This window comes from Halichoerus grypus, chromosome 9 (assembly GCF_964656455.1).
Source record: "Halichoerus grypus chromosome 9, mHalGry1.hap1.1, whole genome shotgun sequence".
NCBI lineage: Eukaryota > Metazoa > Chordata > Mammalia > Carnivora > Phocidae > Halichoerus > Halichoerus grypus.
Window position 1 is genome coordinate 76,685,035 of NC_135720.1, and position 27,243 is coordinate 76,712,277.

A 27,243-nucleotide genomic window follows, 5' to 3' on the forward strand; every position below is an offset into this window, starting at 1 on the left:
AAGCTCCTTAAAGGCAGATTCCTATATTCCGGTTTTCGTATATTCCTCACACATCTACACAGTAGATACTCTACATGTCCTGGTTTTGAAAAGTAACCTGGTCAATCCAAACTTGACCCAACATGTACATTTAGTGTTCTTTACAGATTTTTCTAGAACCATGTTCATACATCCTTTGAATAAACATGGATTTTCTGCTAGCAAAATCAATTCTTGTGAGATTTTGATATCAGAACTCATCAGCTGACTCTGTGTCCCAGCCACAAGACTGCAGTCGTTCATCCTGAGGGAACTCAACTTCGATGTCATAAACAAAATTCAGATCATCCTTCTTCTTCTGATTTTTCTCAAAAAGTTCATCCATGATGCTCTTTCTTTTAGCAAGTTCCTTTTCATCTAGTTTGTTCAGGTCTTCCTCAGGATCAATTGCTGTTTCCTGTTGAAATTTGTTCCATTTTCTCAACTAAACTTTGCCCCCACAAGTAACCTCGTAAAAAACCTGAATAACTTCTCTAGCTGCTTCCGGGACACTTGTTCAAGGTAATTCTTGTGTCATGGATGATTCTTTAATTTTTCAGCAGCTCTGGTGCAATCTGAAAACTTTGAAATTTTCGGACTGGCATGATGCATTGGCAACTTTCCCCTTCATTTCATTGTCATAGATTAAGAAAATAGCTGGAGGCTGGAACCTAATTCCACAGTTCTTGGCAGTGCACATTATTCTCACACATATACGTCAGATAAATCAGAGGAAATCTGATGAAAATGTATTAGTCACATAATGACTTCCTGCTGGAGGTGGAGGTGGAGGTGGAGACGGAGCTCCCCGATATGACTCACAGGACTGCATCTGGGGTTGGGGGTCTCCATAAAGGACATTTTATTTTGTCTACCACTCTAGGGGTTACATCAGTCCACTGGGCTAGCCAGTTTGCTGATATAGCTAACATTATTTCTCTGTAAGAAACATAATTCTTTCTTTCCAGGAAGAAAACTTTTATTCATGCATTCAAACAATATTTATCAAGGGTCAGCTATGGACCAGGCATTATATTAGGCACTGGGAATACAGCAGTATTCTAATAAAAAGCTTTGCATTCTGGCAGCTGGTATTATAATGGGGGGAGAGGGAGATAAGTAGTAAACAAAACAAAACAAAAACACACCCAAATCAATTATAGAGAATGTTAGAAGGATGAACCCTACAAAAAACAATTAAGCAACAAGGAAGAGGATTATGATGTAGAGGGGCAGGGGGATTATGATTTTAAATATGTTACTTAAGGAAGGCCTCATTAGGAAAAATGACATTTGAATAAACACAAGAAGATGAGGAAACAAGCCTAGTGACTACTGAGGAGAAAGCATTCTAGAAGAAGGAACGGCAGCCCAAGGGCCATAAGGCAGGACTGTGCCTACTGCCTTCAAGATATGGCTACATACAGCAGGAAACCTACCCTTCAAAGACTTAGGCATTTACTCTGAATTAGATGGGTGTCAGTTGGAAGGTATCGAGCAGAGGAGAAAAGTGCCCTCGTATTGGAACAAATCACTCTGGGTGTCCTGTAAAGAACAGAATATGTAGGGACAAGAGTGGAAGCAGAGAGAACAGTGAGGAAATGATTGCAATGACCCAAGGTGATGTATGTGTTGGTGGTGAGGACTGAATTCTAGATATCTCTTGAAAGAGGAATCAACAGAATTTTCTGGTTAGATAGCCTTAGTCTCCTCCTTAAAATATTGCTTAATTAAATCTACTCACAAAGATATTTGGTTGGCCACCACACATTAGGGATAGCTTAAATGTAAACCCAAATTTCAATTGCCAAATCTAATATCAAATTGCTGATAATTAAAAAAAAAAAATTTCACGATGGTATCATGATCTCTATTTATCTGTGGATTTATGTTATTAGCTACATTTTAGGACAAATATTAACTTCCATTTCCATTAATTCTGAATTATACACAAAATAAAAAATAGGGAAATATCCTTGTGCATTCACATCATAGGATATTACAAAGGAATCAAAATTGTATTTATAAAGGGTTTAAATGACTTAGGAAAGTGCTTGAGAAAGGTAGGTGGAAAAATAAGAGTACAAAGTTATAAATATATTATCTCAATTATACAAATATGCCAAATGATAATAGTAATTAACTGATGTTAATGGGATTGGGAGTTATTTATGCTTCTTTCTCTTGTACTTTTCAAATAGATTAAGGTGAGACTATTATTTTCCTTTGATAGTAACATTTAAAAAAAAACACTATGGCAAGATTCATCTATGGTTGCTTTCCATTTATCCAACAAGATGAAATGGAGGAGGCAATGTGCTAGGTTTATTGAGGCTGATCAGAGTCCCACTGAAGGGGAGAGAGGCAACATGTTAGAGTCTCCACAAATATGCCGCCCCAGCATCCCTAACCCTTCTCCAAAGGTGTCTCTTCACATCACCCCATTCTCCACCACCAAAATCCTATTAGATTTTTCTCCAGAGTAGAGCTAGCTAGTCCATCATGACTAGTTATCATTTTCCTCATTTGCTATGTTTTTAAAAAAGATATTATAATATCCTTAAACTAAATGGAGACTGGAACAGAGTTCCTGTTGGATCCTCTGCTCCACTTGATGGAAAGCCAACTGTGTTCTTGCCTCTTACAGTAGCAAGAATGTGAACAACCATCCACAACTACCTCCTCATTTCACCTGTGACTACAGGGGCTTTCTGACCTTATTCTCTCAAATGTGCTAATTTAGTAGATTTCTAATAACAGCATAAAAATTAATTCCATATATAGATATATATGCCTCTACAAACAGCCAATATACATTATTACTTTACTAAAAAAACTAAGTAATGTAATTACTAATACACTTCTCTCTTCAATACAATATACTCTCTTTCTGGCAGTAAAAGGGGTAGAGCAGAGAGGAAGAAAGGAAGAAAATAAGAAGAGGAAGGGTGAAGAACCATGGAGAGCATCCCAAAGTTATTTGTAACTACTCTGGGAAAATAGCATCAATTAAAAATCCTCCAAAATGTCTTGGCAAGAAAAAACAGAATACTTTTATTCCCTGGGCCACTCAACACCTAGTAGTCCTAGGAACCCTTTAAATTTTACCCTGAGAGGGGTAAGAAGCTGTGCAACAGCCAGTAGCAGGGAAGTGAAGTGACCTTATTTGCATTTTGAAAAAATTACTCTGGCCACAGTGAGGAGGATGGACCAAGGGGGATGTGGAATGACCTGTGTAGGAAACTGAGCTTCACATTGGTATTGAATCAAGTAAGTCAGAATTACTTTACTCTAAAAACTGTCAGCAGTTAAGGGGAAGAGACTTTGAAATGCTTTCTTCCCTCTCAGAAATTTTCAGTTTAAGTGTGAGAGGATCTTCCAAAAGGACGTGGGGCAGGAGCAGGTAATGAAAAACCTTGATGAAATTGTAACTTATTTTATGAAAAATAACAGGTACATATTTCAGAGCCTAATACTTTCTTATCCCAGAGTCCTGGGATCAAGTCCCACATGGGGCTCCTTGCTCAGTGGGGAGCCTGCCTCTCCCCCTGCTTGTGCATGCTCGCTCTCTCTCTATGACAAATAAATAAAAAAATCTTTAAGAAACAGAACAAAACAAATTTTCATTATCTAAAACTACTGATATCTTTCAGGGTTACTTGTTACCGTGGCAAAACCTAACCTGATTGGTACTGATACTGGTTTAAGGTAATAGCAAATGCTGGTGTGAAAGTTAAAAGGAAATCTCATTTAGAATGGAGTCAGGAGGTTCCCAGTGGGAGCTCTTATGCCCTAACATGTTGTCAATTACAGATCCAACAGGAAGAGATGGACCTTGCCCTTGGACACTATTTTGCTATCCCAGTAGAAGGAAGAAAAGCTTTGCTCCTTTCCCGGGCAACAGCTCAGCCAATGAAAAGCCACTATACTTCAAACTGCCACTTTAATACAATGGAATTTTCGTTTATATCAGACTTCCTAATGTTCCCTTTTCCTAATCTTTAAGTGTTCCTCTGCTTTGTTCTGTGACTTGCCTCCAGTTCTGCAGTAGCTTGCTTGTTCCAGATTGCAATTCTCTGCTATTCCCAAATAAACCCAGCTTTTGCTAGTAAAATAACCAGCAGTTTTATTTTTTAAGGTTAACGCTGGCTTCCTCTGGAATTTCCAATAATTGAGACCAAACAAATCAGAGATCATAAACAAAGACTAACAAATTCACAAGAAGTGTAAAGAGTAAAATTGCAAGCCTGAGACTGATATCCTTAAAAAGGTCTGCTTGGAAGGTTTCCTTTGGTCAGAGTCTAGGAACTCAGATTTCTGGAGGATTCCCAGCATTTCCTAAATAATGAGTGGCTTCCAGTGCACTGGAAGCCACTCATTATTTGTGACGTACAAACAATGTGGTTTAAGATAAATACCTGCTTTCCTTCTGGGAGCCTAAAATTTGGGTACATGTTAGGTAAAGGGTGAGTACATGACCAGCACCCGAAAACATCCAGAGTGACAAGTCTCTAATGAGCTTCTGTGGTAGACAACATTTTGTGGGTATCGTCACAACTTCCTGCTAGGAAATTAAGTGCATCCTTTGTGAGTCACTGGGAAAGGACACTTGGAAGCTTGTGGCTTGTTTCCTGCAGACTTTGCTTCATGCACCTTTTTCCCTTTGCTGATTTTGCTTTACATCCTTTCACTGATAATAAATCATCACGACGAGTATAACTGAATCCTCTGAATTCTCCTAGCTATCATCAAGCTTGCGGGGTGGTCTTAGAGACCTCCAACACAGTAAGAAACCAATGGCAGAGTCAGAAGAGAAAACAAAAAGAGATTTCAATTAAAAAATTTCAAGTACTGAAATTGCAAATATGGAATACAAATTATTCCATGTAAAATGACTAAAGAGATAAATGATAAAATCACACATTTGAGGAAGAAAATAACCACCAAGGAAGAACAGGTAGGTTTGAAAAACAACCAAATGAAACTTCTAAAAATGAAAAAATTTAAAGATAATAGCTGAGAATTTTTCAGAATCAAGAAGATATATGATTCCATTGACTTGGAAAGCATATTATATACCAAAGAGGATTAAAAACAAAACAAAATCAATGACAAGACATATTTTGGTGAAATAGCAGATCACAGAGCTTTATATCTTAAAAGTAGCCAGAGGAAAAAGACAGATCACTTATATAGAAATAAAAGATGGACAGACCCTGAAAAAACAATCTCATGAAAATGAGTGATTTTTCAAATAAGCAAGAAGATTTTCACTGTCAATGGATCTTTGCTAAAGGAAATTTTCCAAAAAGCATACTTCAAAGAGAGGAAATCCTCTCAAAAGTTAATTTGAGATACAAGGAATATATAAAATGGCAAATGTTTCTGTGAATCTAAATAAGTACTTCTGTATAAAATGATAATAGTAATCTGTGGGATTATAATAGGATAAAACTAAAATACACCATAATTGTCATATAAGTTGTGCTAATGTAGTTAAAATATATTAAAATCTTTGGTTGAGATATTTGTTTAACTTGATTCTTTGTCAAGTTAAATAACTCGGTAAAATTTAAGAATAATTACTAAAAACAAACAAAAAACCCCCAAAACTCTAAACCTTGTAAGCCACCAGAGGGAAAATTATAGAAAAGAAAAACAAACACAAAACTAAAAAAAAAAAAAAAAAAAAAAAAGAGGGGAAGAGCAAGCAAAGAATAAAGGAAGAATACAAGTGGATTAAGTAGAAATGCAAATATATGAGGGTAGAAACAAATTTACTATAGTCATAACAAATATTAATAGATTAAACTTGTCAGGCAAAAGAGACAAATTACCAGTGATTGGATATAAAGTAAAATTCAGGTATGTTATTTACAAGGGATATTCCTAAAAGGCCACAGAAAAGTTGAATTACAGGGGCACCTGGGTGGCTCAGTGGGTTAAGCGTCTGTCTTGGGCTTGGGTCATGATCCCAGGGTCCTGGGATCGAGCCCCGCATCGGGCTCCCTGCTTCTCTCTCTCCCTCTCCCTCTGTGCGTATGCCCTCTCTCTCTCTCTCTCTAGATCTCACTGTCTCTCAAATAAATAAAATCCAAAAAAAAAAAAAAAGAAAGAAAAAAAAAATCATTGGAATTAAAAAAAAACAGTTGAATTTTAATTACACTCACACACCAGGGAACTATTAACCAAGAGAAATCAGAAAACGCCACATTTAGAAGAAATAAATACATATTTAGAAATTAAGAAGATCCCTATGAAATGGTAAACATGATACTTAACCAGGAAGGTAAAAAAATTCTAAGTTTGCATGTACCTAGTGAAATAGCCTCAAAATATATAAGGCAAACATAAACATAATTTAGTAACCAAAAAGTGGTATTTTAAACATATTTATATATTGTCATGCTAACTTGATAGTTTGTCCCTTCTTTTTTTTTTTTTTTTTTTTTTTAGATTTTATTTATTTGACAGAGAGAGAGATAGCGAGAGCAGGAACAAAAGCAGGGGGAGTGGGAGAGGGAGAAGCAGGCTTCCCGCTGAGCAGGGAGCCCGATGTGGGACTCGATCCCGGGACCCCGGGATCATGACCTGAGCCGAAGGCAGACGCTTAACGACTGAGCCACCCAGGCGCCCTAGTTTGTCCCTTCTTTAAGAGTATTTTATTGTTCTAGGAAACATGTAATAAATTGTAATTTTTCCACTTAACATTAATAGAAAATAGGCTCCTGGTTAGGAGTTATCTTTGCACAGAATATCTGATTTTTTAAAAACAGATTAAATACAAGACACCAAAATATTGTTCAAGAATATATACATATGTGATACAATTATTTTTAAAGAACAAAGGAAAGGTAATTTAGAGCAACCCTCCTAAGGACAAACTTTTAAAAATTGTAAAAAAATAATCATAAAAAGAGCTAACATTTAGTGGTAGGGAGCCTCAAAGATGGACCATGATGATTTCTGCCTTCTGATGGTCACACCCTCAGGAGAAATTAAAAATTATTTTGAATAAATGAAAACGAAAACACAACTTATCTAAATTTGTGGGATGCAGCAAAGCGGTACATAGAGAAAAATTTATAGCACTGAATGCATATATTAGAAAAGAAGAAAGTTCTACAATCAATGATCTAAGTTTCTACTTTAGGAAACTAAAAAAAGAAAAGCAAACTGAATCCAAAATAAGAAGAAAGGAATAATAGAATTAGAGCAGAAATAGATGAAATTGAAAACAGTTAATCAATAGAGAAAAATCACTGAAACCAAAAGCTGACTCTGAAAAGATAAATAAAATCAGTAAGCCTCGGGGGCCCCCTGCTCCGAGGGAAACCTGCTTTTCCCTCTCCCACTCTCCCTGCTTCTGTTTCCTCTCTCGCTGTGTCTCTCTCTGTCAAATAAATAAATAAAATCTTTAAAAATAAAATCAATAAGCCTCTAGTCAAACTAAGGAAAAAAAAAAGGACGTAACTATAGATTCTATAGCCATTAAAAGGATACTAAAGAACTACTGTGAACAACTCTATGCTCATGAATTTGATAAACTAGATGAAATGGACCAATTTCTTAAAAAACACAATTTGCCAAAACTCACACAAGAATAAACAGGGCTCCTGGGTGGCTTAGTCTGTTAAGCATCTGCCTTCGGCTCAGGTCATGATCCCGGGATCCTGGGATTGAGCCCCACGTTGGGCTCCCTGCTCAGTGCGGAGTCTGCTTTTCCTCCTACCCCTCCCCCTGCTCGTGCTCTCTCTCTCTCTATTAAGTAAAATCTTAAAAAAAATAAATAAATAAACTACCTGAATAGGTTTCTATCTATTAAAGAAATTGAATCAATAATTCATTACCTTCCAGATGGGTTCCCAGGCCCAGAGGGGTTCACTGGTAAATTCTACCAAATATTTAAGGAAGAAATTATATGAATTCTCCACAAGCTCTTTCAGAGGATAGAAGCAAAGGGAATACTTCCTAACTCATGTTATGAGGCCAGCATTACCCTAATACCAAAACCAAAGACATTACAGGAAAACTATAGAACAATATGTCTCATGAATATAGATGCAAAAATCTTCAATAAAATATTAGCAAATCAAATTCAACAATGTATTAAAGGAATTGTACACCACAACTAAGTGGGCTTTATCCCAAGTAGTCAAGGCTGGTCCAACATTCAAAAATCAATTAATGTAACCAATCACATCAACAGGCTACAAAAGAAAACTCACATGACCATTATTAATAGATGCAGAGAAAGCAACTGACAAAATCTAACATCTATTCATGATAAAAACTCTCAGGAAACTAAGAATAAAGGGGAACTTCCTCAACTTAATAAAGAGTATCTATAAAAAAACATACAGCAAGGCACCTGGGTGGCACAGTAGGTTGACCGTCTGACTCTTAGTTTCAGCTCAGGTCATGATCTCAGGGTCCTGAGATTGGGCCTGCGTTGGGGTTCCACACTCAGTATGGAGTCCGCTTAGTTTCTTTCTCCCCTTTCTCTCAAATAAATAAATCTTAAAAAAAATACAGTTAGCATATTTAATGGAGAGAAACTTGAAGTTTTTTCACTATGATCAGCAACAAGGCAAGGAAGTCCCCTCGACACTTCTTTCAACGGCATATTGAAAGTGCTAGCTAATGTAAGAAGACAAGAAAAGGGGAGCCTGTATGGCTCAGAGCATGCAACTCGATCTTGGAGTTGCGAGTTGGAGCCCTACATTGGGTATAGAGATTATTTAGGGGAAAAAAAAAGACAAGAAGAAACAAAAGGTATGCAGATTGGGAGGGAAGAAATAAACTGTCTTGTTTGCAGATGACATGATCATCTATGTAGAAGACACAAAAGAACTCCTGGAACTAATAAACAATTATAGGGGCGCCTGGGTGGCTCAGTCGGTTAAGCGGCTGCCTTCAGCTCAGGTCATGATCCCAGGGTCCTGGGATCGAGCCCCGCATCGGGCTCCCTGCTCAGCAGAGAGCCTGCTTCTCCCTTTCCCTCTGCCTGCCGCTCTGCCTACTTGTGCTATCTCTCTGTCAAATAAATAAATTTAAAAAAAAAAAAGAAAGGTTGCAGGATACAAGGTTAATATACAAAAGTCAATCATTTTCCTATATATAGCAATGAACAAGTGGAATTTGAAATTAAAAACAATACCATTTACATTAGGACACTCAAAAATTAAATACTTGGGAATAAATCTCATAATATATATACAAGGTCTATATGAAACAAACTACAAAACCCTGATGAACAAAATCAAAGATGAATAAATGGAGAAATATTCCATTCATGGATAGGAAGACTCAATATTGTCAAAATGTCAGTTCTTCCCAACTTGATCTACAAATTGAATGCAATGCCAATCAAAATCCCAGCAAGTTTTCTTATGAATAGTGACAAACCAATCCTCAAGTTTATATGTAAAGGCAAAAAATCCAGAACAGTCAACACAATATTTAAGGAGAAGAACAAAGTTGGAGGACTGCCACTAGCCAACTTCAAGACTTACTATACAGTGACAGCAATCAAGACAGCGTGGTATAGGTGAGGGAATAGACAGATCAGTGAAAGAGAATAGAGCCCAGAAATAGACTTCCATATATGTATAGTTAATTGATCTTTGACAAAGGAGCAAAAGCAATACAATGGAAAGACAGTCTCTTCAATAACTAGACATCCACATACAAAACAATGAATCTAGAGACAGATTTTATATTCTTCACAAAAATTAACTCATAGTGGATCACAAACCTAAATGTAACATAAACTGCAAAACTGTAATACTCTAGAACATAACAGCAGGAAATAGATGACCTTGGGTATATGCTGATGACTTTTCGGCCACAACATCAAAGACCCAATCCATGAAAGAAACAACTGAAAAGCTGGAGCACATTAAGATTAAAAACTTCTGCACTGTGAAGGACAGTATCAAGAAAATGAGAAGACAAGCCACAGAGAAAAAATATTTGCTAAAGACATCTGATAAAGGACTACTATCCAAAATACATGAAGAATTCTTAAAACTAACTTAAACCTTAAGAAAACAAACAACCCGGGATGCCTGGGTGGCTCAGATGGTTAAGCGTCTGCCTTTGGCTCAGGTTAAGATCCCAGGGTCCTGGGATGGAGCCCCACATCGGGCTCCTGGCTCAGTGGGGAGCCTGCTTCTCCCTCTGCCTCTCTCCCTGCTCATGCTCTCACTCTCTCTCTGTGTCTCAAATGAATAAATAAAAAAATCTTAAAAAAAAAAAAAAAAGAAAAAGAAAACAAACAACCCAATTTAAAAAATAAGCCAAAGACATCTCACCAAAGATGGTATCAACTGGCAAGGAAGCATATGAAAAGATATTCCACATCATGTGTCATCACAGAAATGCAAATTAAAGGAACAATTACATACTACTACATACCTATTAGAATGGCCAAAATCTGGAACACTGACAACTCCAAATGCTGGCAAGGATGTAGAGCAACAGTAACTTTCATTCACTGCTGAAGGGAATGCAAAATGGTACAGCCTCTTTGGAAGACAGTTTGGCAGTTTCTTACAAAACTCAATATACTCTTACCATCAATCCATCAAACCTGCTCCTCAGGGAGTTGAAAACTTACGTCCACACAAAAACCTGCACACAGATTATAGCAGCTTTATTCGTAACTGCCAAAATCTGGAAGCAATCACAATGACATACAGTAGGTGGATGGATACTGTGGTGCATCCATACAATGGAATATTACTAGGCACTGAAAAGAACTAGAGGAATTTTTCTAAGTGAAAGAAACTAATCTGAAAAGTCTACCTACTGTATAACTCCAACTATATAATGTTCTGGAAAAGGCAACACTGTTGAGACAATTAGAAGATCAGTGATTGGGGCGCCTGGGTGGCTCAGTCGTTGAGCGTCTGCCTTCGGCTCAGGTCATGATCCCAGGGTCCTGGGGTCGAGCCCCACATCGGGCTCCCCGCTCTGTGGGAAGCCTGCTTCTCCCTCTCCCACTCCCCCTGCTTGTGTTCCCTCTCTTGCTGTGTCTCTCTCTGTCAAATAAATAAAATCTTAAAAAAAAAAAAAGAAGATCAGTGGATTATGGGGTAGGGGACAGATGAACAGAAGGAGCACAGAAGATTTTTAGGGCAATGAAAATACTCTGTATGATAGTATTATGATGGATACTTGTCATTATATATTTATCCAAACCTATAGAATGTACATCACCAAGAGTGAACTGTATGTGAACTATGGACTTTGGGTGATTATTATGGTGTGTCAATGTAGGTTCATTACTTTTAACAAATGTACCAATCTGGTGGGGGATGTTGATAATGAGGGAGCCTGCATGTGTGAGAGCAAGGGCTATATGGGAAATCTCTGTACGTTCCCCTCAATTTTACTGTGAACCTAAACCTGATCTAAAAAAGAATCTTAATAAAAAAAAAAAAAAGTCTATTGAAATCTAAAAAAAGAAAAGAAGAGGGGCAGGGGGAAGAGTCTAGTAGATTCAGTCTGGAAGACTCTAAGACTATACATTTGTAATTACCAATTACCAAGCAAGTCACACAGTGAGGGCATGCCCTATACAACTTATACCTCAGAAGCCAGCATGATACTCTAAACACTAAGCAATAGATATTACGAAGAATCAGAGGGAATTAAAAGAACAAAGTACAGCCCTAAAACTCTGGACTCTATCAGTACCATAAAACAATTAGGAAATCTATTTTAGAATTCAAACCGTTTGGAATTTTCTTCTTGACGTTCATTTACTAAGATCTACTCTTGTGTCTTCCCTTAATTCAGTTTTTATTAAGAATTATGCTGCCACACCAGCAGTACATTTGCTTAAAGAAAATAATTATACAATTTTTACATTTTAGTGTCATTTTATGCTACAAAGCTTTATTTACATAGTTCTTCAGGGTATATTTCAGTTGTTCACCCACTATTCTAAGTGTGAAATGGTATCAAATAGAGTAGCTTTACAGAAAAGCATAAAAGAGAGAAAACAATTCTACAACTTAATATATACAGTATCATTAGTGGTTATTATTTTTACAGTTTTCTTTTGAGGATAATCCACTGAATTTTGCTGCCATTGATATTTCAGGGTGAAGTTGTCTTTAAGAGCAGATTTCCACAGAGAATCAAGAGTATAACAGTCCAATATATTTTACAGGTGATATCTGACAATTTATGAGTAGCTGTAAATCATTTTTTCTCCCATTTTTTTTCAAAAGTCTTGGAGGAAGAAGAATCATGACTTTCACCACTACTATAGTGGTCATATAAAGTCTGAAATGAAAAACACACACCTGTTTTGTAACTTCTAAAAGTCAATGTATTATCAGATGAGTAAAGATAACTACAAAAAATGTAATGAATTTCTCTCCTGTTATTATAACTAGAAAATTATAAACTATTGAAGATAATTAAGAATAGTAAACACCTAGCTTGGCCTAAAAATCTACTATCATGAGATACAGCTCCATCATTGTATAAAAGAAATGTAACATAGCCATTAATAAGCATATATATATATATCTTAAAGGCCTTCTCGCTCTCCCGTATTTTTCTTTAATTAAGCCAGTCTTAGATAAATTGCTACACTTTAAAATACACTCATCAGGAAATATAGTTTCAGATGATATTTCAACTAATAAACAGATGACATTAAAAAAATACAAATTGTTATATAAATAAACACAATTAGCTATATTACAATCTACATATTTTAAAAGATTTAAGGCTAAGCCAACATTTAATTTATAAAGATAACAGACATCTCTACCTTAGTAGTCAAGGTAACTAATTCATCTCAATTTTATTTATAAAAGGCTCTAAATACTATACTGGTAGAAATTTAAAACATGGAGATATGAAATACAGTAAAATTATAAAACAAATTTTGTCCAATTTGAATTCCTAAAGCCATTGATTTAACCACGAGCACTTAAGAAAATTTAAGAAAAAAATTTACCTTTATGTCATGAATGCAAATATAATAGTGAATATATAGTAAATTCCTCCAGAATGTATCCAAGTTCTTGACATCTTAGATTGGCTTTACCCTACCCAGAGAGCTAAGAGTATCTTTAATTTAAGCTCCCATAATTTTATAATAACATTATTACTGAAATAAATAATTAGTAACTGCTTGGTAACTAAACCAGTTGGTCAATAAGCATACATAGGGTTCTAGAAATGACTAGGGGTTTGACGGCAACAAGATCAAAAAATGGTGGTATAGGTAGAACTAAACACTGGGAGGCTGAAAGGTAGGTCTAAGACATTTGCTCTGAGAAATGTTCTGACTGCTGTACGTAGCTTCAAGTCATTACATGTAACAAATACTGAGATTTCCCCAAGATGGCTTCTGAAAAAAAAAATGGCTAGAAGAAATGAATTCAAAAGCTGTGTTAAGAATGTCGTTGATTTAAACGACAAATTCCTTTTGAAATTTATTCCAATCGAGACCTGACAGCAATTTTAGGAATGCACCTAATATGATAATATACTTTCAATTATCTGCAGAATAAGAATGTAAATCAACTAAGTCTATATTTGTCAAAAAGCACTCATTAAGTATCTAAATGTAGAAATATACTTCATAGTTGATCTAATGACTGGACCAACTTTTCTTTGGATTACCTGCTTAAGTGTCTATTCACTAAACTACAGAAAACATTTAAAAGTAATGTAGAAAGAGAATAGACATTCTTACTTTAGCAGCTTTCAAAATGGAGTTAGGAGAATTCAGACCAACGAGCTGGCCCAGAACATATTTCATTTCTTCAGTGGTGCCCTTAGCCATCTGGTTACCTGCCAAAAAATATAATCAATAAAATGCCATACCAATAAAAAATATAAAATCACATACAAATACATTCTGTTTAACAGCACAATAACTGGCTTCTTGTAATTTATCACTAATCATAGCCATTTACCTAGAATAAGTAAATATGAATGCCAGCAAGTTAAAAAAAAGTAATTTCATTTATTTTAGGATTTTAGCATAAAAGGAACTTCCTTACGGAAGGAAGCAGGCTGGAAAAGAGAAGCCGATTCATATTGTTTTTTGTTACAGCTATACATCTGTTTGGATTAGTAGTTACTAATAAACTGATTTTCAAAGAAGTACCTGGATGAGTTTGAATTTGAACATATGGATGTGCCAGAAGCTCAGGAATGGATATCCTCTGCTTAGGGTCCCTTATTAAACAACACTATACAAATAAGAATTTAAAAAAAATCAAGTTTTCTTATGTAATATTGATATAAGTGTCTTTCAAGATTGTATCATACTACATAAGTTGCTTTCCAGATAGCCTACTCAGAAGTAACAAGATTATTTCACAAGTCATTTTTGCAAAATCCCCAAGTATTCGTAAGTTTTAAAACACCTTCAAAGTGAACTTAACATGACTTAAAAAGCTAATTCATTCAGCAATTCCTTCCAATAGACCAGATATATCTACTGAAGCCAGTTACATAATTCCAGTGAGTTCAACTATTTCTTCTAAGCAAACAATTTAAGCACATGAAATATTGTTCTTCTATATCCATATACTATTAATGTTACCTTTAACACATCTTGAAGATCTTTCTCTGGAATATCAGGAAATTCGATTTCATGATTAGGGTCAATTATGGCATGTAATTTAGAAATCTGATTAATTATATGCTGAAATGGTGTCTTCCCATAAGTCATATAGTACAAAATGCAGCCTAAGGACCAAACATCACTTTTGGGGCTTATCTAATTAGAAAAAAAAAAAAAGAATAGTAAGTTACTATAATCTTAACATAAAAGTAAATGTAAGAATATTTTATACACACACACTTACACATATAATCCCTAACATTTAAAATCATAACTAAAGCTCAATGAATGGGCAGATACTAGATTAGGTTTACATGAAAAAAACATATTTTTCTAGTTTTTGTTATATTTCGTTATTTTATCAAGAGATGAGCTTTAAGTCTCTCAACAAACTTATAATTAAAATATTTCAACTGAAACATACATTATGTTCTTGTCAGCTTCTGAAAATATAAAAACTAAAAAACTGCAAGTTTTAAATTTACTTGTTTTCTCCAAAATTATTGGATTACAATGAATATTTTTTAAGATTTTATTTATTGGAGAGAGAGAGAACACGTAGGTGAGAGCAGGGGGAGGAGAAGAGGCAGAGAGAGAGAGAGAGAGAGAGGAGAGAGAAAGAGAGTATCCCAAGCAGACTCTGTGCTAAGCACGGAGCCTGATGTGGGGCTTGATCTCACCACTGAGATCATGACCTGAGCCAAAATCAAGAGTCAGACGCTTACCTGACTAAGCCACCCACATGCCCCAGGATTAGGATAAATTTTTATATAAATTCATAACATATAAGTATGCATAGATTTTAAAATGGTTTAAGTTGAGCTATCCTAAACCCAAGAACCCAAGAACAAATCCAGGCTGGGCTGGATTTGAATCCTGGCTTTATTATTAGCTAGTAATTCTATGTAATTCCATTTCCTCACCTCTAGAATAGAAATAATAAAAGTACATTGTCATGGGCATTAAATGAGTGATATAACCATGAGATATGTACAAGCATAGAGAGTAATTTCTGGGTATAGTAAGTAATCAAGAAATGTTACTTACTATTAAGTGTTCTTTCTATTAAATAATATTAGAAATAATGCAATATTATAACATAATCATCATTTTGACTTTAAAAAGAACATGAATAAGATAAAACATAGCAGTGGGCATAATAAATAAGAAGGGTTAGATTCCTTTTAAAAGGTAGATATTCAAACATACATTAAAACAAAATATAACTACATGCTCTCTAAAAAGATTCATCTAAACCAAATGAGGAAAAAAGAAAAGAAATGGACACATAACCAAATGTAAAAAAGAGAGAGAGAGAAAGAAAAAAAGAAAGCAGAATAGGAATATTAATATTAGAAAAAGAGAATGAGAACATAGCAAAACACTTTTAACAGAAGAGGGAAAGTCATTTTATGATAAAAGGTAAAATCAACCAAGAAAAGATGATAGTCACAAACGTCTATGCACTGAAACTACATTTAATAGAACTATATTAAGTAAAAACGACAGTAAATTCTTTTGGGAGGAGTGGTAGAGAAATTTTAATATGCCATTCAGAAAATGGCAGATAAAACAGATCCATCCCACTATCTGAACACAAAAAAAACTAAAAATTAATAATAATAATTAAAAAAACCCTCCTCTTCCTCCAACTTAACCATCCAGAAGTTAAATCCATTTCTAAATAAATCATGGATTAAAAAGGATTTCAAATTATGGAAAAATGGCAGTGGCTGCAGCAACATAGTTGTTCTTATTTATTTTTTTAACCGAAGTATAGTTGACACATGTTACATTAGTTTCCGGTGTACAACATAGTGGTCTGACAACTCCATACACTATGCTACCTCACCATAAGTGGGGCTACCACCTGTCATCACACAACTCTGTCACAATACCACTGACTCTATTCTCTATACTATGGCTTTCATCCCCTGACTTACTCATTCCGTAACTGGAGGCCTGTATCTCCCACTCCCCTTCACCCATTTTGCCCAATCTCTTACCCCCCTCTCCTCTGGCAACCATCATTATTCTCTGTATGTAGGAGTCTGTTCTTTTTATTTGTTTTGCTTTTTAGATCACAGCATAGTTTTTCAATCTGTCCAAATCCCCAGATAAGATAGATAGAGAAGCCTGATAGCAAAACCATATACATACAGAAAATATTTACAACAAAACTAAGTGAAAAACTATACCCATGAACCCAGAATATTAATGGAGACAAAGTACCAACAGCCACAAATCCTGTATGGTAGAGGTATTTGAAACAGAAAGCAGAGGGAAATAGTGAATGGGCCTGATAGATCTCAGAACAGAAACTCCAAATAGCCGACAGATGTTCATTGGAAAGTAATTTGAGAACAGAGCTAGACTGGGAGGGGTTTGTGCTCTTTACCAGCAGGGATTACCTCATATGTTGGGATAAAAAATTTGTCTTCTGTTCAGAATCATTAAGGCCACTGGATAGCAGGGGTTTCAAATGACTGGAGATTTTCTCGTAATATTAAAGCACTGAGTTGACAACTGAAAAAATCTGAACTCTACATATAATTCAAAATAAATCTTATTTTTAAAAAAAAATCTTATTTCATAGTATTTTAAAATTAAAACTGCAAATTTTAGAAATTAATGAAAATAAACACTACAAAAATGTATAAGTAGAAGTTAAAACTCAGAGTAAAATTTAGTTTTAATTAATAAAATTGCAAAAATTAAATTAGCAATTATTTAAATCCAGAAACTAGAGGGGCACCTGGGTGGCTCAGTCGGTTAAGAGTCTGCCTTCGGCTCAGGTCATGATCCCAGAGTTCTGGGATCAAGTCCCACATCGGGCTCTTTGCTGAGTGGGGAGCCTACTTCTCCCTCTCCCTCTGCCTGCCGCTCTCCCTGCTTATGCTCATTCTCTCTCTCTCTCTGTGTCAAATAAATAAATAAAATCTTAAAAAAAAAAAATCCAGAAACTAGGAAAAAAAAAAGAAACCTGAAGAAAATAAAGAGAGATAAAAGCAGAAACTAATTAGAGAACAAATGAAAATAGAATAAATGAAGACTTTGTTTTTTAAGATTAACAAAACCTTAGTAAATTTAATCAAGAAAAAGAAAAAAAGACCACAAATCCAAGTGTTAAAAGAAAAGGGGAAGCTAAAAAGATATAAAAAGAATTTGGTGAGGACTATTTGACATAATGTATACCAGTTACTTGAGAAGATATTTAGAAGCCTGACAATTTTCTAGGACAGAAAATACAATTAGTAAATACACATTTATCAAGCAATTATTTTGAACTAGGTAATGTATTGATTAATATTCTTTCTCATTTAATCTTCAATTACTTTTTATTTTTATTTTTTTAAAGATTTATTTATTTATTCTGAAAGAAAGAAAGAGAGCGTGCGCACACACTTGAGCGAGCGGGAGGAGGGGCAAAGGGAGAGGGAAAGAGAGAAGCAAAAGCAGAGACTGACAGGGGCTCAAACTCAGAACCCTGCTGAGATCATGACCTGAGCCAAAATCAAGAGTCCAACGCTTAACCAACTGAGCCACCCAGGCGCCCCTCAATTACTTTTTAATAGGTACTGTTTGTAAACCTAATTTATAGAAAAAGAAAGTAGGCAAGTAGGCAAGTCAAGTCACAAAGACAGTTGTTAACGAAGAGGCATATCTATTGCTTGAATGCAGGTCCCTGTACAACAATGTGTGCTTGCGTGCACTTTGTGACACTGCTCCAGAGCAAGAAGGGTTAGTTCGGAAGCCAGAGGCATCCTGGCAGGCAAAAGGACCCCAACAAGAACACCAATGAGGCTAACACAAAGCTCACTGAGGTGGTGAAATAAGGTAAGTGGGAAAGTAGCCTGTGGCAGGCTGGGAAAAAATTACAGACTAGAATTATACTTGGAAATGCAGAATTCGCAAATGAATAAATGGTAAGAGATAAAACGTAAGAATCAAAGAAGAAACAAAAGACTTCAAAGGTTATCAGTTCAATACCATTTAAGGGGTCCAAATCAGAGATAATTTAGTCTTAATTTCTACCTTTAATTTTAAAACTTAAAAGTATCCTGGGAACATTTCTTAGTGGAGCACACTGTTGAGACACCACCATATTAAAAGCACAATATTAAAAGAACAGTCTCAAATCAATAAATAACAGTAAAATTGAATCCCATGATAATTTGCTTAAGAAAGCAAGGTCTCTATAATGACCTAAAAAGTTTTAGAACTTGAGCAACTTTGAGTTGGCTGTTAAGTTTAATCAGAGAATAGCCCATTCCCTATTGATGCCCAATAAATGGGATGTAAATAACCTTCACAGTACCTTTGACTTGGATTTCCCATTCTCTCTTGAGGAAGACATATCTTTGATTGCTTCTGGTGGCATATAATTAACTGTACCAACCTGTATGCCAAATCACAGAAAACACAAATCAATGAAAATACTTTATTTTGCCTTAGGCTTTTTAAAACACAAATGTCAGACTCTTGGAAACTTGAATAATTACATATTACAGTAATTTTTTAAAAAACTCAAGTAACTGACAACAATATTAGGACATAAATTTCTTCCCAACTCCAGCAAATTAGATTCATAATCAGTAAATTATTCCATTCAGAATGCTGAGCTTTTTCTATGATGATGGAGAACAACTACCATAAAACTGTCGAGACTAAAGTTATACTAAAAGCCATAAGCTTTGAAGGAATTGATATCAATCACTCATTTCTGTGCTGGAATAGACCTAGAATGCTTAAAAAAAAAACCAACCAACCAACCAATCAAAACTCTAGCTATGTCTCCAAGTATTCCCTGGGCCTATGTCCAGAGTGAGATGGGGCAGGTATGTAAATCATGCAAGAGCTTCCACAGTTGGATTATGCCAACTTTATAAGGCATTTATTTTATTTTAAAACAAATGGTTCTGTTTTCAAACACAGAATACCTGTACTTTAGGACCTTGCCATAGAGGATATCTTCAAACTGATTTACAACTAAATATTCAGCCGTATTTTTTTTTTTTTTTTTTTTACCATTTATTTATTTGAGAGAGAGAGAGAGCGTCTGCACGTGACGGTATGAGCAGGGACAGGGGCAGAGGGCAGAGGGAGATGGAGAGCAGCAGACTCCCTGCTGAGCAGGGAGCCTGACCCGGGGCTCCATCCCATGACCCTGAGATCACAACCTGAGCTAAAATCAAGAGTCGGACACTTAACCAACTAAGCCACCCAGAAACCCCAATGTTCAGCCGCATTTATGATACAAAGAGAAGTCACTGTCCAATAGAATTGTTTCAAGGGCATGCCGTCCATCTGTTCCTCCTAAAAATGATCTAGTTTTACTTCTAGGATGGCAGATCCACATCAAAAATCTGCATACGTGGAACACATCATCTTGGCTCCAAGCAGGATTATTTTTAGTTATTCTTTGGTGTCATCACCTTAGTTTTTATGGAGACAAATTTATTAAGCTTGTGATTGCATACCCTATTAGAAAAATGCAGTTGAGTACAGTATTCATTATGGTGTTTCCAATATGAAGGCCCACTTGAGAAATTTTTTTCAGTGGCTCCTGACTGGCTCAGTCAGTTAAGCAGCCTGCTCTTGATTTTGGCTCAGGTCATGATCTCAGGGTTCTGGGATCAAGCCCCACCTTGGGCTTCCCACTCAGTGGGGAATTTGCTTGAGGATTCTCTCTCTCTGCCCCTCCCCTCACTTGTGCTTGCTCTCTCTCTCTCTAAAATAAGTAAATAAATCTTTTTAAAAAAGTTATTAAAAAAAAAAAAGAATTTTTTCAAATGCAAGTGATAGGAAAAGCTTTACTTCTCCAGAAGAATGAAATAATCTTACCTCATGGACAATGAAAAACATGTAATTTCAATTTCCTCTTTGGTTGTTACCAGGTATTTCTGAGACAAAGTTTCAGGTGAACTCAAGATCATGACCAAGATGATCTCCAAGACAGGTATTACTGCTTCTCTACCTCAGCTATAGGAAAATCATTCAAAATTGCTCAATTTATTTCTACCTAATCTTGACTTTTTATACTAAAGTGTATTAAATATGGTTCTGATTCTTATAGTATTTATTCTTATACAAAGGTTTCAAATCCTTTGAAGAATGAAGTAGGAAAAAATAAAATCCCTGTTAGCAAAGTACAGGTGAAAAGGAATTGAACTGTAGTGTGTGGAAGCCAACCATTCATTACGGCTTACCTGAGAGTCTTTAACAATACTTGTTGTATCTGGTTGCATTTGGTTTGCAATCCCAAAGTCAATTAGCTTTAGCATTCCATCAACTATCAGAAAGTTAGCAGGTTTCAGATCACTGTGAACGATGCCTTCAAAATAAAAATCCATTGTAATATTAGACAATGTAAAATATTCTAAGTACAAAAAAATTTCACAACCTACTGGCTGAGTTGATTCCTTTAGTCAATCAAATTAAATGCTCATTTTTAATATTTTCTAAAAAGATATAGCACCTGCTATGTGCCAGACACTTTCTAAGTTTGCTGCTTAGATTGAATCACTTAATTCTCATACCAGCACTGGGTTAAGTACTGTACTATTATTATCCCCACTTTTAAGAGAGGAAACTAAGGCAAAGAATTTAAGTAATTTGTTCAAGATCATATAGCCTAAGTGACAGGGCTGTGACTTGACCCTGGCAATCTGGCTTGAGAGTTAATGATCTTAAAACCGCTGATTCACCACCCACTACATAACATCATAAATTATACTGCCAAGTGGTTAAGACCCTAATGCCCCTGACACCTCTATCCCTACAACCCTGATCTTAATCTCTGATGAATTATCTTTTAACTTATAGGAGACATGAGGGGAAAAAAATTACAATTATTTAGGTTAACGGTTGTTTTTTAAAAAAGGATACAGTAAAGGCAGAGAAGCCCTAAAAAGAACCAAGTCCAAGTAAAGTAAAAAAACAACTTAGGGCTAACAATTGAAAAAGAATAAAACCAACTCCCACACAGGGCACACAATACAAAATAACCGGGAGAATGAGAAATAAACATCTCAGATTTTTGAGATGCCTGAACCGCAAAGTCTCAGATCTGCTATAACTGAACTATTTGGAGACCCAGGATAATGGACTATGTTAATACTAATAAAGATATGGGTACATTTTGCATTATGGATGCATGCACTATATCCTTTGGTAAACAGTGCTTTAAAGAAACGGTTTTTTTGTCCTTTCATCTTTAAATGAGCTTCCAAATATTTATCTAGTCTAAAGGTGCCAATAACAAATACCTAAAAATTAATGGTGTATTTCTCTAAGATGACATTATTAATGATTATTATAACTCTGCATATAAAGAGATTTTAAAATACCATGTTGGTGAATTGTGTAAACTGCCTCCAACATATTTTTCCAGTAACTTTTGCGTTCCCATGGATTGATGGATTTTTTCTTTTTAAGCCAACTATTTAGGTCTATATTTCCACATTCCATTACCATGTAAATGTATTGGTCCGTGATTTCACTGCCATTAAAAACAAATAAAAAAACCAAAACAACACATGGTTAGGTTATACTATTAAGATTTATTAAGTCTAAAGAATTATAGCAAAAATAGTTCTCCTTTCAAATTAAAAAAAATTCTTACTAATCATAAAGTCGGATGATCTTATCACTGTGTTGTTGTAGTTTATTCAAGTAAGCGATTTCATTCCGGTAACTCTCAATTGTTTGATTATCTGCTTCTTCTAAGTTCACATATTTTATGGCATGTATCTGTTTCTTTTCATTCAATACCTGGAATACCTATATAGTAGAACAAAGGATAAAGTTTAGAATGCACTACTTTTACATTATCATAATACTTCTAAATTTATTAGAATTTTAGGTTAAAGAATACTGATATGAATAATTAAATATGTCTGGGCTTATTTTGAGTACTGAAGGGAAAAAATATGTTAGGAGAGTTAAAAGACCACTCTCAGCTACCTATGACAATGGGCATTCAATAATGCAAAGGGGTAAACGTAAAAAGTTTTTATATTAACATGTAAAAAAGATAATTTAAATTTCATATGTATTCATAACACTCTGTTGGATGCCTTAACCCAGAAAATAACCTAAAGAAGAAAACATTCAAAAATGTTAAGAATATCGGGGCGCCTGGGTGGCTCAGTCGGTTAAGCGGCTGCCTTCGGCTCAGGTCATGATCCCAGGGTCCTGGGATCGAGCCCCCCCATCGGGCTCCATGCTCGGTGGGAAGCCTGCTTCTCCCTCTCCCACTCCCCCTACTTGTGTTCCCTCTCTCTCTAATAAATAAATAAAATCTTAAAAAAAAAAAAGTTAAGAACATCTAAGTGCTGTCATAAAGAGTCAATTCATTTCACAGATGGTGTTTTTTTCCGTTGTGCCTGGAACTGACATTTCATTCATGTGGTAGAGAGTATTTTTTAAAAATGTAATAATTGTAAGCTATCTGTATATTCAGTTGTGAAAAGTGGATTAGGTCTAATTTTCAAAGTCAAATTGACAGGAACAAGATGTTCCTATAAGCCCACTGTCAGGATCTCTGAGGTCCAGGTCAAACTGCTCTGACTATAATGACAGTCAACTTCTAAGCAATATTGATGGGGCAGATAATACATCTTGAAAAATAGAAAACACTGTTAATGTGCCCAACTTTCAGCAAACATGCAACAGGGATGAGGCTTCTGAAATGCATGAATACAAATACAAATGCCAGAGTAAGCAAGAAAAATTACATTCATTTATCCCTTTTGACACACTGAAGTAAAATATCATTTACTCAAAAGCCATTTAACCTTGACTACCCAACAGGTCGGGGCAAGGAATGAGAAAAGAACAGAAGTGTATATGAGATTCATGCATTGCAAATGCACTAATAAGCTTAGTTACTTTAAAATTTTAAATACAAAACTCTAACAAAGTATTACTGGTTTTACTTGCACACATAGCAAATTAGACAGGGATAGCCATTAAAACAGTGATAGGGCAAGAGACAACAGACAACAGAAAATAGCAAGGGAAGAGATAAAAGGAATTTTAAAACATATAAAGCCACTTTGTATAAGGTAAACAGCCTTACAAACCTCAGAGAATTGAGAGTATCTACTACTCTAATACAATTAAAATGTTGTTAGTAGTACCTACCACGCAGGGTTGGAAGGATGACCGAGATGATGTGTTTGGAGTGCAGCAAAGTTAGCTACTATCTTTAAGGACAATTAGGACAGAATAAAGTGGACATTTTATTTTATTTTTTTTAAAGATTTTATTTATTTATTTGACAGAGAGATACACAGCAAGAGAGGGAACACAAGCAGGGGGAGTGGGAGAGGGAGATGCAGGCTTCCCGCTGAGCAAGGAGCCCTACTCGGGGCTCAATCCCAGGACCCTGGGATCATGACTTGAGCCGAAGGCAGACGCTTAACGACTGAGCCACCCAGGCGCCCCTGAAGTGGACATTTTAGAACCTATTAAAGTTGTCAGGTATATCAGAAAAAAGGATTTGCAAGATATTAAAACTATATAATAAGATCTCAAAGTTTTGGAGGAAATGAAAACTTTTAAATCAACTTTTTGCATGTATGTGCTTTCACTCCCGTATTGCCCCTGCTATGCCAAAACTCTTGCAGTAACTGATGATTAGGTAGCCCTTATTTCTATTTCATAGAGATAGTATCAGTTATAATGTTCAGTTTCATGGAAAGTTAATGAAAGAACTAGAAAGGCCAGTGTCATGACCATTCCTAATTGCCCCCATGACCTTTCTAAATGCTCTTAATACAGTATAAATTGGTCACTGTCTAAACTCTAGAATAGACAGAACATAAACAGTTTCATAAAGCATGTTACCCTCTTTCTCTGAGGTATGTTGATTTTGTCAACTCCACCATAATAATTAAATTAAATAATATAATGTAATCATACTAAAAAAAAAATGTGGGCCAGTCATGGCCTTATCACATGGCTCTTGACTTAAGCTAGCACCGTCATTATGCTCCAAGGAAAAAATGTTTAAAACATCAGCAAGATTATTTTACATCCTCTGAAAACATACCACTAAATATTGCACCTTGACACTATTCAAATATAAAGAATAAATAATAAATATTAACCAAAGAATTTCTATTAAAGCAACTAAATTAGGTAATTCCAATATATTGATAAAAATCAATTGTATTGTCCCTTTGTTCTTATGCCTGAAATTTGGGCAACGGAAAGAAGAAAATGTATACAAAAAAGAAATTAATATCATTGAACAATTGCTACAAATTATAATGTACATACCTTATTTATAATAAGTTAACAAGACAGTCTTAAATCTACTTATTGTTAGCTGGCTTAGAGAATACAGTAAAACTTAAACCCAACAGGTTTTGCTTCATAGATCATCCTTAACAATTTATAACAGCAAAACAGCTGAGTAGGAACACTCATCCAACAAATTACTTCACTCTGTTACGTTCTAGGCACTATTCCAGATTATGGAGCAAACATTGTTGAGCAAATCAGACAAACATCCCTACCTTGATGGAACTCACATTCAAGTGCAGGAAGACAAACAACAAACCAAATAAGTAAATTACAGAGCACACTAGAAGATGAGCTACAGAGAAAAATAAAGAAGGAAACGGAGCTCACCAGCAAGTGGAAGGTGGGGGTTCTGGTATTAAAGAGTGTGGTCAAGGAAGGCCTGATTGAGAAGACGTTTGAGCAAAGACGTGAGGATATCTGGAGGAAAACTGACTCTTATATGAAAATACACCAGGAGAGCAAGGATTGAATCAATGAGACTAGTTAGAAGGCTATTATAATAAACCAGGTGAAAAGATGGCAGTTGCTTTGACCAAAGTGATAACAGTGGAGGTGGTGAGAAATAGTCAGATGCTGGATATACTCTTGAGGTAGAACCAACAAGATTTGCTGATTGGCTGGATGTATGCGAGAAAGAAAGTGAAGTCAATGATTCCAGAGTTTTTGGCCTAGCTAGTGGAAGAACGAAGTTGCCATTTACTGAACTGGGAAAGAGTCTGGAGCCAGAGTTATGTTTGGGATATATTAAGTTTTAAATACCTAGTAGACGGCCAAGAAGAGAAACAGAGCAGTCAGACTGAGTATACAAGTCTGGAATTCAAGGGAGAGGTCTGAGCTACAAATATGTTTGGGAATTATCAGCATATACATGGTATTTAAAACCACAAGACTGGACAACACCAAAGGAGTGAAGTGAGTTTAGAAAGAGAAGAGGTCAAGGACTGAGACCTGGAGCACTGTGCCATTAAGATAAGGGACATGAAGAAGACTGGAAAGGAATGGCCAGTTGGAGAACAGGAAAACTGAGAGAGGCCAAATGGGGGCAAAAAGAAGTTTCAACAAGGAAAGAACAATCAACTGTCCCAAATGCTGAGTAACCCACAATTAAAGCTAAAATTAGATTTGGCAAAAATATGGAGATCACTGGTGATCCTGATAACAACTGTTTTGGTGAGTGATGAAGATAAAAATATGATTTAAGTGGATTTAAGAGAACAGTGAGGAGAACTGAAGATGGTTAAGTGTAAACAACTCTTTTGAGATGCCTTCCACCCAGAGAAGTAGAACTGTATAAATTTAGAACTCAGATAAATTTAGGAAATGATCCATTCCAATTCCAGAAATTCACATTACTAAACTCTGTTTTTGAAAAGAAAAACTCAAAAAACTAAAAATATTAGTCAAATATCTTGCTGAATCATCCCAAAATATTACTTACACAAGATTGTTTGTGATAATACACAGCTTCATTTGCCATCCTGAAGTCAATACTAATGTCATTTAGAGAAGAAATTTGGAAGCACAGGACATCAGAGGGAAGAACAGAGAATTGAAATTAAGAGATAGGCCTAAAGAGATATGTCATTTGTTGGAGAGAGGGAATGGGAGCAGGGGATGAGAAGGATTTTTTGGCTCAAAAGCAATACAGGCCCCCCACGTGCTAAGAAAAAAGAGCCCCAAAAGGTAAAAAGACAAAGGTAAAAAGACAAATATTTTTCTCTCTTAAATATTTAAGATACTTACCTTACTTGAGCCTCCACTTCCTATCTGCTTCAATATAGAATAGATTCTTCCTTTAACTGAAATGCATTCATTTGTTGAAGAGGATGCTGAAATCTAAATAATTAAAAAATATAAAGATTCAAAGGAGCAAAGAATATGCATGAGAAATTAGCTTGTATTTAGTACAGTGAAATGCTTCCAATTTTGAAATTATCTTAAATTTTAAGTAATTAGATGTCAGACAATATTTTAAAGAGGAATTTTTTTTTTTTTTAAGATTTTATTTATTTATTTGACAGAGAGAGACACAGCGAGAGAGGGAACACAAGCAGGGGGAGTGGGAGAGGGAGAAGCAGGCTTCCCTCTGAGCAGGGAGCCCGATGTGGGGCTCGATCCCAGGACCCTGGGATCCTGACCTGAGCCGAAGGCAGACGCTTAACGACTGAGCCACCCAGGCGCCCCTAAAGAGGAATTTTACTCTATTTTAGTCAAAGAAATAAATTTAATATATAAACTTCCAAGGTATCCCCCTCTAACTTGCCTTTACTTTTTAATTTATTTATTAATTTAAAAAGATTTATTTA

At 35.5% G+C, this 27,243-nt stretch overlaps 1 protein-coding gene and 1 pseudogene across 5 annotated transcripts in view; both read right to left on the bottom strand.

Annotated features, from left to right (window-relative positions):
- Nucleotides 1-229: 229 nt before the first annotated feature.
- LOC118523543 (centrosomal protein of 19 kDa pseudogene) lies at nt 230-730 on the bottom strand (annotated as a pseudogene).
- Nucleotides 731-11,704: 10,974 nt separating this feature from the next.
- TTK (TTK protein kinase) overlaps nt 11,705-27,243 on the bottom strand; it is a 49,128-nt gene continuing 33,589 nt past the window's right edge. For all 5 annotated transcript variants that reach the window (XM_078055052.1, XM_078055051.1, XM_078055050.1 and 2 more), the window contains exons 14-22: nt 26,681-26,773; nt 22,248-22,405; nt 21,973-22,124; nt 20,833-20,957; nt 18,942-19,022; nt 14,603-14,779; nt 14,162-14,246; nt 13,745-13,842; nt 11,705-12,315 (exon numbers count right to left, since the gene is read on the bottom strand). In XM_078055052.1, coding sequence (XP_077911178.1) covers nt 12,232-12,315; nt 13,745-13,842; nt 14,162-14,246; nt 14,603-14,779; nt 18,942-19,022; nt 20,833-20,957; nt 21,973-22,124; nt 22,248-22,405; nt 26,681-26,773 — 1,053 coding nt within the window. In that variant the 3' untranslated portion in view covers nt 11,705-12,231. The remainder of the gene's footprint in view (nt 12,316-13,744; nt 13,843-14,161; nt 14,247-14,602; nt 14,780-18,941; nt 19,023-20,832; nt 20,958-21,972; nt 22,125-22,247; nt 22,406-26,680; nt 26,774-27,243) is intronic.